This window comes from Enoplosus armatus, chromosome 13 (assembly GCF_043641665.1).
Source record: "Enoplosus armatus isolate fEnoArm2 chromosome 13, fEnoArm2.hap1, whole genome shotgun sequence".
NCBI classification, from domain to species: Eukaryota; Metazoa; Chordata; class Actinopteri; order Centrarchiformes; family Enoplosidae; genus Enoplosus; species Enoplosus armatus.
The window spans coordinates 6,619,013-6,630,347 of NC_092192.1; the positions used below are offsets into that span (position 1 = coordinate 6,619,013).

Here is an 11,335-nt window from a genome sequence, read left to right on the forward strand (position 1 = left end):
CCTACTTAAAATTACATTTGGTTATTATATAAATGGGCTTAATTATGTAAAAAACTACAAAATGAATAAAAGAGTCATGTATGTAAACATTTCTAAATCTATTGATTTGATTTGTCGGTCGAGAAAGTTTCAAACTCGTGAAGTTTGTTATTATCATTAATAAGCTTTTATCTGGTAACAGAAAGTGAAACTTACTGACATTCACGGTCAGCTAAAGGAGAAATGGCGCAACAAGTGATTCTGGATCGAGAAAAACTGAGCTGTTCAATCTGTCTGGATCTTCTAAAGGATCCGGTGACTATTCCCTGTGGGCACAGCTACTGCATGAGCTGTATTAAAGACTGCTGGGATGAGGAGGATGAGAAGAAAACACACAGCTGCCCTCAGTGCAGGCAGAGCTTCACGCCGAGGCCTGTCCTCATGAAAAATACCATGTTGGCAGAGTTAGTGGAGGAATTGAAGAAAGTAGGACTTCAAGCTGCTTCAACTGATCATTCCTATGCAGAACCTGGAGATGTGGCCTGTGATTACTGCTTTGGGATGAAGCTGAAAGCCTTCAAGTCCTGTCTGGTGTGTGTGACATCTTACTGCGAGCAACACCTCCAGCCTCACTACAATGTAGCTGCATTAAAGAAACACAAGCTGGTTGAAGCCACTTTAAAGCTTCAGGAGAACATCTGCTCTCGCCATGACGAGGTGATGAAGATTTTCTGCCGCACTGATCAGAAGTGCATCTGTTATCTCTGCTCCATGGATAATCATAAAGGCCACGACACAGTCTCAGCTGCAGCAGAAAGGGCGGAGAGGCAGGCGGTGCTCGGGGCGAGTCGGCAAAACATCCAACAGAGAGTCCAGGACAGAGAGAAAGATGTCAAGGTGCTTCAGCAGAGGGTGGAGGCTATCAATCTCTCTGCTGATGGAGCTGTGAGGGACAGTGAGAAGATCTTCACTGAGCTGATCTGTCTCATTGAGAAAAGAAGCTCTGAAGTGAAGCAGCAGATCAGATCCCAGCAGGTAACTCAAGTGAGTCGAGCTAAAGAGCTTGAGGAGAAGCTACAGCAGGAGATCTCTGAGCTGCGGAGGAGAGACGCTGAGCTGGAGAAGCTCTCACACACAGAGGATCACCTCCATTTCCTGAACAACTACCCCTCGCTGACACATCTGAGTGAAACCAAAGACTTACCCAGCATTGATGTCCATCCTCTCCTCTCTTTTGAGGATGTGACAGCGGCTGTGTCAGAGGCCAGAGATAAAGTGCAGGCTCTTCTGAGTGAGGAGTGGGCAAACATCTCACTGGCACTGACTGAAGTGGACATTTTACCACCTCAAGCAGAGCCCAGAACCAGAGCTGAATTTTTTAAATATTCTCGTCAAATCACACTGGATCCAAATACAGTAAACAAACGTTTGTCATTGAGTGACAACGACAGAAAAGCAACGTTTATGGTGAGAGACCAGTTGTATTTGGATCACCCAGACAGATTTCTTAAATTTCGGCAGGTCCTGAGTAGAGAGGGTCTGACTGGCTGTTGTTACTGGGAGGTGAAGAGGAGCGGGGATGTTTTTATAGCAGTTGCATACAGGAATATTAGCAGAACAGGGACCATATATGAATGTGTATTTGGATATAATGACAAATCGTGGGCATTATATTGTTACAATGGTCGTTATGAATTAATTCATAACAATATTGTTACTTTCATCTCAGGCCCTCAGTCCTCCAGAATAGGAGTTTACCTAGATCATAAGGCAGGTACTCTGTCTTACTACGCCGTCTCTGAAACCATGACTCTCCTCCACAGAGTCCAGACCACGTTCACTCAGCCTCTCTATCCTGGATTTGGGCTTCCACGAAGAGTTGGAGACACTGCTGTGTTGTGTGAGCTGAAGTAGACAGGAGTTTAAAGAGATTCATCTGTGCTGCTGTACAGTATGTTGAGGTGTGTCTGGACTGCAGGGATCAAACGTAGTTAACCGGACTCTGATGTTTTTTTCTTGGATTTTATGTTTTGTTTGAATTACAGAAATTCAATGAATTGTTGAAATGGAAGGTTTTTCTTCTTGTTCCTTGACATTTGTTTCTTATGTTTATCTTATTTACTAAACATTTTAATTATATACTGTGCATGTAAAATGTCTGATGGAAAATCTTTTCTGCTACTTAAAATTGAACTTGATTATTATATAAATGGGCTTAATTATGTCAAAAACTACTAAATGAATAAAAGAGTCATGTATGTTCCATTTATTTACGTTTATTTGGATTGTGGAGTTTTGGGAATTTCCCAAATGAATGTAATATAAAGTTATTTAATTATTTTACCATATCTTCATGAACATAACTTGTATAATTTCATATTTAGTACTTCACATACTGCTGTCTGAACTGCATACTGTGCTGCTGTTGTAATTATATAGGACGTTTTGTAAAGTACATGAAGAACATTTATAAAACTGGTTATAACTTTAAATTTAACCTTCTGAAAAATTGTTTCCTAATCATCTTTTTAAGAGTGAATTCTTGTGTCTTTACATGGTAACAATCTTTAGGAAACATTTATGAAAAGACAATGTTCAAAACCCTACAAATTAATAAATAAATAAATGAATGAACAAATACTTGACTTGTCACCATTTTAACAGCAAACCTCATTTCTTTAAAAAGTCGCACTGACAAAACAAGCTACATTCTTCATTTCACTATCAGTTTCACAAAAATCTTCAGTTTTCCTGCTAAATTTCTTTCCTATCAATCAGTTTTCCAGATATTTTGTGGACAAACACACAGGGAGATTGATGAAGACAATCAAATAACCTCCACTTTATGGTGGAGGTGACGGGTACTTTCACCAGAAATAGCACAATCCTGAAATGATTTTAAGTTTGTGACATGTCGGCTCTTTTGCAAAAGGAAAAGATTTCAATACAACGTTTCAGCAGAGTGTGTTACTTTCAGATTTATTACACAACTTTTGAACGTTCCACAACAATCATGCAGGAATAAAATGGGAATAATACAAAGCTTTACAGGCTTCGCCAATCACACTTTCAGAATAACTGGGCTTCACGTCTTCTCAAAAACACTCAAAATGTGAGGTAATAATTTTTTGAAATCATCATCTGCAGACAACAGACCATGTGTTGGTTTAATGCTGAAGATGGTGAGAGAAAAAAGGAAATAGCAAATATAACATAAACAATCAATTCCTAAACCTTGTGTCAGCATTGATTTAACTTATTACAGCTGAAAATGACAGGAATGTCAATAAATTAAACATGTTATTGAGTCTATTTTAGGTAATACTCCTTCCATAATCATCCCTTAATCACTTATCCCTTCTGCCATGTCCTCCTTGGAGGGCCACGATCCACAATGTCAGTGCCTTCTATCAAGTCAACAAAATTCGGGAAAGAAATTGGTTTTTTGTAACATATAAGTTCTTATACTTTGCTCATACATTTAACAAAGTATTTTAGGTAAGAACTCAAAGCTACATGGTGAAACACGGACCTTCAGGGTGCTCTGAGGTTACACCTAACATGCTAAAGGCAAATACATCATTACACTGTCATTTCAACGTCTTTTACCATTTAGAACAAGTCCGTTAACAGTGCAGAAAGCCAAATGTCTCAGATAATATGACACAAAGTTGTTGCTTAAAGCAAAATATGACGTGTGCTTACATAAGCTTGAACCAACCAATTTCAACCAATAATATCATGACATCCACCCGTCAATCAATCTTCCACTCTTGGCGGCACAGAGATAAGACTCATCAGTTAGCGAGCTAGCAACAGCATGGTACCTCCGTTATGACACGCCCACTTTTCAACGTTCAAGTCAAACTCCTCCCAACGCTATGTCCCGCCTGCTTGTCCTGTTTCACTTGGAAATACGTCATGATACGGACGTTAGACACTCTCAAAATGCCGTTTCATCTCGACTTTAAAAGACAAGATGCTGTTCAGTACAAGAGACGATACCCAGTTAGCCTCGAATATGGACAGAAAAACCCCAAAACACGTTGCAGCTTTTCAGTAAGAAGCTAGTTGCAGAAGCGAGTCGAACAGAGGCTACCTAGAAGATGGAGCGGGACAGACAAAAGGCCTTTTTCACAGCAGACATTTTGACTTGTCACTGAAGGAGAAGCACAGGTCTTACTAACCTATTCAACCTCTATTCAAGTGTCCCAGTAAGCCATGACAGTGTGACAGCATGCACAGTACCAGGACCCTGATACTGAAGCAGCTAAATGGAATTGAGCCATCATTTCATTTTATTATTTACAGCTGTGCTTTTCCTACTGTGACATGTCAAAATGTCTCCTGTGAAAAAGGGCTGTCCGGCTAACATCCTACCAGCGTGTTTATCCCACCAGGCTCCACGCCACCATGTGCATCTAAAGAAACGCAAACTTCAGAATGTGAGACAGCCAGGCATCATGTCAGCCATCACCTTAACAAAACATCATCAGTTAAATATCAAACATGGCTACATAAGGACTCTATATAAAAAGAGAGCTACTTTAACAGATGAATATGAATACGATGAAATGTAAGGAACTAAGTTTACATTGTCGATGTATCGCAATTTACAATGCATTCAAGAAACTGACATTTTAGTCGCTTCAGATGCGACAAGTTAAAGGTTTTGTACTAATCCAAACAATCATACTATCTTTTATGGGATAGTGGTCTCCAAGTGCTTTTCCGTGTACATTTTACACAGTAACTTTCATGCTAAGGTTATTTTGTGAGGTGTTGGAATATCTTTTCTTTTTCTTTTTTAATCAAACAGCATAAATGCCTCCAGTTAGATAACATCATATTCTTTGGTAAAGGAGGGTGAAAAGGATGTTTGTATGTGACATTTCAGTAACCTCTGTTAACACCACACACGTCAACAAAACAAGTGACAGAAGGCCTTGTACACAAGTATAAAAATACAACCAGAATAAAAAGTGATAGTATCAAAGTTCCCACAGTACAATACATACGACAGATTATTGCACCAAATGTAACCGCTTTAAATGCCGCCATGAGCGAGTGACTCAGTGAAGCTATACTATTTCTTCACTCTCAGGATTTGAAATGTCTTTATATGAATAATACCAAAAACTGAATGTTCATCAGGGGCAAGCTTTAAGATTTAGATTTCAAATAATAAAAACTTGTAAATACAACACAGTGACACGTAGTCAAACAGCCAGTTCCTGTGGATTAAAATCATATTTGATTATGCGTGATCGACTGTATTTATGATGCGTTAAGCATATTATGAAATGACAAATATTGAACCAATAAAACCACTGCATCTTTCATTTCTGTCTTAAGCTTGTTTGCACTAAATTATTTCACATGAGCAATTCACGAAAACACCAGCTTCCCCAGCAGTCAGACTCAGGTGTCCTTATGGTAATGTACCTAAAACAACATAATAAATAACATAAGAAAACAGACATGATTTGACCTCGCCATTGTTTAAATCAAAACTTGAAAAGAGTGATAAGCCATACCATTACTTTACGGTGTAGAAATTAAAACAGCAATACATAATTATTAACTTCTGAAGTCTTAGTGTCATCACTGTAAACAAATGAGACCATGATTGAGATGATTTGTTGTCTCACACCTGTGATGGTGCTTGTAAGTTCTCCATAAGCTTCTACAAATGTTAGTGGATCTTTTCTCTTCAGATTTATTTAATATTTGATGAATGTGATGGAAGTGATTTTCCCACCGCCCGTTCGCTGCTTCCCTCTGCTTTCTGATAGAACTCCTACAGCTTCGGCTATTTGCTCTGGAGGAACAGCGCTACCTGTCTGCAGACTTCCCACCAAATATAACCTGGTGGCTCACAGTGTAAAAACGCAGGATAGAGGCCAGCAGTGGATGACAGTCTTGTCAGGGATGGTCTCATTTGTTTATGATTCATGGAAATGCAAATCAAAACATGTATCTTAAGTATGTTTTTGATCTGTGAGCAAGAATACAAATAAGATATTTGAGGCTTTAGTTGGGTAAATGTCTGTCACACAAATATCATATCAAATAAATGTTTTTTTAAAAGATAGATTGTGTAAATACGTTTTCTATCTACGATATAAACTGCCATATCAATCACAGTCAGTGCATTCAGCAACACATTCATGTTACAAATGAAATAATATTTTGAACATCAATCTGCTCATTTTCTTGGGACAAATGTAACATTAAAGCAAAATATGTCTTTATTTGTACTTGAATTTTGCTTGTTAGCTAAGTTTGAATCCTTGTTTACACCAAATTATGCAACCAGTGGTTTTGATGGATAAAACAAAATATACACAGTAATTCTTTGGGTGACAGACTTTGGTGACAATGTTATAAAGTGACTCTCTTAAAGTAAACCAACGTACTCTCTCTCTCTATGTATATGTATATGTGTGTGTGTGTGTGTGTGTGTATTGTAACAGTCACAAAGGTACAAAACTAACCTGGTTAGGCCAGATTTGTAGAACAAAAATCCCAAGTTTTGGTCGGATTTGATAGGAAACATAACGTTAACATAACTTTTTAAAAATAATGTCAAGAGACATTTTAGAAAGACAGGATGAAGGCTGGGAGTCACAATTCAATATCATTATTGTATTCAATATATGAGAGCCACACAAAATGTGTCTGTAGCAACAAGAATCAAAAACTGTCAGGTATCAAAAGTTGGAACTGAATTTAAATCAATATTTTGATATTATAAGACTGTATTTTATTCATAAAGTTCTTCTTCAGCTGCTTTGTGTTGAGACAAAATCAAACATTCATTAAACTTTTTTAAAAGGGACTCCCAGCACTTAGCTAACCCAGCTAACAAAAATCAGATTAGAGAAACCATTTCTACCAGGAGTAACTGACAAATTAGTTTGTACAGTAAGACCACCGGTGAGTAGAGGTTTTGAACGGTGTATTGGCTGAGATGAACTACCTCAAATTTTACTGTAATGAAGAGCGATCCAGTACCAAGCAGAACACACAAACACCGTTCATCCAAACGTTTACCTGCAGACAATGAGGCAACCACAGTCCACATTAATCAAGTTGTAGCAGGTTATAAGGAAAGCAGGAGGTGATCTGATTTGCTGGCAATGTTTATGCCTTTTTTAGTTTTATACTTGACTCAGTTGCTTTGATGAAATTTGCATGCAAATAATATGTAGACATCTCGTGAGGTGACATTTAGAGAGTGAACAGCGAGACATTATTAGAGTCATGTTTTTAGCGTTAATTCTGGAGCAGAGTGGAAAACGTTGGATTAATTGGATATCAGTTTTGGGGTGCTGTTAGCCTGGAGGATTATCTATACATCTATATCTTTGTGCCTCTGAATCAAAAGCAGACACTCAAAATGAAGAGTCTGAATCCAGAGATGCCTCCCATTTTACAAATGTGACACAGAAAAGGTGCTACATGCAGCATTTTGTTTTTTAAATTAAAGACCACATTTTCATCTAACCTTCCTGTTGCAAAGACAGCGTTGCTACTTCTCTGTCCTCCTTTCTTGCTTTGCATGTTTGAACATCCAACAACATGAGCTAATGTGAGACTTCAAATTGTAGCTTGATGAACATACAAACTATAATGTGTCCTTGTTTTGTGCTGTAAAGCAGCTCAGCAGATTTCCCACAATTGTGGCTCTCAATCTTCTCATGATGGTCTCCTTTGTTTACAGTAATAACACATTTTAAAATGAATGTTTTGATCATTCACTTGTGTTAAAATGCTACATAAAGCACACTGAAAATTAAACTTGTCGTGAGCTACCACTACAGTTGTTAGTAAGATAAAAGCCCCTTGCTCAATAAACATCTGGAATGATGTTTTCCCAAGAAAACAGACACAGCAATATGTAGTGAATCCTTCCACACACTATAGATCATATCAGGTGGCAGGCACACAGATGACACCAACACGGACAATAGAAAATCTCCTCCTCTCAGCCTCACAGCAGACTGGGAAAGATTACAATCACCCCCAGTATCTGGCAGGAAACCTGTACACATGCGTCTCTTATTCAGCTGAGCTGAGGAGTGTGAGTAGAAACAGAGTAGAGCCTTCACTCATTCGCCGTCTTCTCTTTGCAGGAGGGTTCACAGAGGATTTCCTTGTGTGGTAGCGGATAGGGGAAAGCCGCCCCGCTACAGGTGCTACCATAAGCCAGTTTGTTGAGGCGAGAGAGGCCCTTGATGCTGCCAGGAGGCCGTCCGGGGCTGACTTTGTACCCCGCCGCTCTGGTTGTACCCAGCGGCCTTCCCGGGCTCGTCTTGAACCCAGCAGCTCTGGTGGTGCCGAGGGGTCGCCCCGTGCTGGTTCTGTATCCTGCTAGCTTGGTGGTTCCCAAAGGCCTCCCGCGTCTGCCTGTCTTCCCTACAGCTTTGTTCTTCTTCTTGCCGTCATCCGCCGCTTGATCAGTGCTTTTAATGCCGGGTATTTTTCCAGGCGAGCGGGGGTCACCCCCAAGCACTTCCTGTCTCTGGCACACCATGGACTTGTGGCTCTGGGCGGGTAAGACCATAGGAGCCAGCGTCATCTGGAGGGCCGACGGAGGGGGAGGAGGGTAGAACTTGTTGGACTGGGAGGTGCACAGTTCAAAGTGGGAGGCGGGATGGTGGCCGTCCTCTGCCAGGCATGACGGCCTGCTATTCATGCAGAAGTCACTGCTTGTCACCTGGCGCATCATCTTCTGCTGGGGGTCGGAAATAAGTTGTGTTATTATCACACACAGATAAAAGTACTCTAACAGTTTATATATTTCATCACTACTCTATACACGTCTACCTCACTTATATTTTAAAATATATTTTATTTTATTCTACTTTTTATAGATTTTATTTCTATATTTGAACTTCTGCACTATTTATGTCTTTGTCTTTGATTCCCTTTTTCTCATTTCTCATTTTACTTGTGTGATTTTCTTTATACATGTTTGTATGAGCCACAACAACAACACAACAGACCAATAAAGAACTTGAACCAATATCTCTGCGTAGAGTCAGTGCTGTCGTCTGGTTAGTATGATGCCAGGTAAAAATAAAATGAAACTGGGGCCAGGGGCTGGCTGCGTTGAGGACTGTCAACGCCACCATCTCATAGAAAAGCTTAGAGAAGAGGCTGTGCAATGCTCTTTATCCGAGGTGGGGAAGCTAACCAGATGTGCATTTACCAAAACAACCAGTTAAGTCTTCATCTTTATAAGTCTTTTCTCTTGTAAAACAAACACTTGCGATAAAGCATAAATCTCACCTTTGTGTTGCTTGTCCAACTATGTTTCCTAGTGCCATAATGAGCTCATTACTGCAGTACTACTTGACAGTTGGTGAGAACCACAGTCATTGTGGGTATTTCTTTTTCTGCCAGAGGCCACAAGGGGCAACGATGAGCCCATTCCACAGTCAAAAACAAACTTCAAAAAGCGATATAAAGGTGAGATTTATGCTTTATGTTAAGTGTTCTGAAGCAGTATTTTTCAGTTTTACAAGAGAAAATACTTCAAGGATGAAAACTGAGTGGCTGTTTTGGCAAATGCACATCTGGTTAACATCTGGGTCCCGAACAGGGCTAGTCTAGAGCTTTATTCTGGGTTTAAATCAACTTTTGAGTCAATCAGCGATTGAATGTCTTGAGAACACCTGCAGCCCTTGTTACCATATGATTGGACAACAAACTTTGGATTGGTTTCCCTAAAACCTGAATAATAACAATAACTGATTTTCAAATCACTGCTCCAAACCTGATGTTAATAAGCTTCATGCTTCGAGGGGATATGCCACACAGGCATATAAACTTCACCATCAGACTTTCATAATTTAACACTAAAGGTGTGATCACACAGAGCAGCTTGTTTTCTTTGATTTTTTCCCCTTTGGATTCACATTTATCTTACTTACAACTTAACAAGTGTTTGTCAATTAAAGGTTGTTTTATGAATGGGGTTTCATCACTTGTCACTCTGCCTTGTTGTAGATTTTGCAGTCAGGAACAAGCCAAAAACAATTCTGGATCTAATTCTTGTAAATTAAGTAACGCACAATGCTTGTTGCATGTTTCTCTCTCTCGGGGTGTCTGGATGTGTGCCGGTGTGTTGAAGACACTTTGATCTCCTCTTGAATCCAAGTTCACACTCAGCTTGCTGTGTTATGCTGGGTTTTCCCGAGCCTGGGTATCTAAACCCATCAAATCAAACCCACCAAATCATGCTTTCTTTTGTCGGTTTGTTTTACATTCGGACTCCTCACAAGCTAAAAATAAAAACAGGTCAGAGGTCAAAGAGTTGAAATGGCCTTGTTTTAACAAGAATGTTCAGATTGTGAGTAAACCATCGCAATTAAGAACATAAATGTGGGGTAAATGTGAAGTAGGTTGGCGTAATGATTATGGAGACCAAAATAGAAAGCCTGGGTTAAAGACCTTGAGGACAAGCAGCAACCTTATTAAAGTGGTGCTGAAGTGCCTGTGAGCAAGATGCTGAATCCCAACCAGCTGGTGGTCTGCTGCTGACCTCAGACCTCCTTGTGGAAGGACTACTTTCTCTTTCATTACTGGTGCCATATACACAATCACCTTGTAATTACAATTAGTTTCCATCCTGACTGTTTACACAAATATCTGCTCTTTAATTCCAGCAATACAACACTCACAACTACTATGAGACTAGAAACACTTGAAGCAGGAACAGACTGCTGCTGATGAGATTTCTGTCTTCTGCAGAGGACACAGGCTGCAGGGAGGTGTGGACTTTACTACCACATACACCACACTGTCTGTAGTAATGTTCATTCACAAAAAAAATATGCACATGGATTCCGCATCTTTGCGTCCAGACGACAAAACCTCCTGCTCGGTGTCACTTTGCCCCCCGCGCAACGTTACAACACAAACGGCTGATTTTAGCCTCGTTTTGGCCCCGAATAACGGTTTAGCAGGAAAGGGTTTAAAATCTCGACCGAGGAGCGGAGAAAGTGCGGAGATATCCGATTTGACTGCTTCTATCTAAAACCACATAATGAATCTAAATACACCCTCATGAGCGCTAAGGTTACTGTACCTCGATTGTTTCGCAGATCTCGGAGCAGAAAGGGTTAAAGAGAAAAATGATCTTTCATCCCTCAAAGCGCGAGTCGATCCATTTTCCAAATTATTTTCGCACCACAGGACATCGGCTGGCTAGCGTTAAACCACCACGTAGGATTGTTTCGGTGTCAACGTTGACGAGACGCTTCAAGCTGGACGGGTTTTTATTTCCCAGCTCCAGAGGTTTGGATAAGAAACGCAGCCATTTTCCATTAAAAATTAATAAGACGGG

The 11,335-nt window shown here is 39.9% G+C and overlaps 2 protein-coding genes across 2 annotated transcripts; one reads left to right on the plus strand and one right to left on the minus strand.

Annotated features, from left to right (window-relative positions):
- The first annotated feature begins 222 nt into the window (after positions 1-222).
- LOC139294801 (E3 ubiquitin/ISG15 ligase TRIM25-like) lies at positions 223-2,120 on the plus strand. Its single transcript, XM_070916732.1, has one exon. It carries the CDS (start codon positions 223-225, stop codon positions 1,891-1,893), a length of 1,671 nt encoding a protein of 556 aa, XP_070772833.1. The 3' UTR covers positions 1,894-2,120.
- Positions 2,121-8,089: 5,969 nt separating this feature from the next.
- c13h5orf24 (chromosome 13 C5orf24 homolog) lies at positions 8,090-8,713 on the minus strand. The gene has a single exon (XM_070918066.1). The coding sequence runs from the start codon at positions 8,711-8,713 to the stop codon at positions 8,090-8,092; it is 624 nt and encodes a 207-aa protein (XP_070774167.1).
- Positions 8,714-11,335: the final 2,622 nt, after the last annotated feature.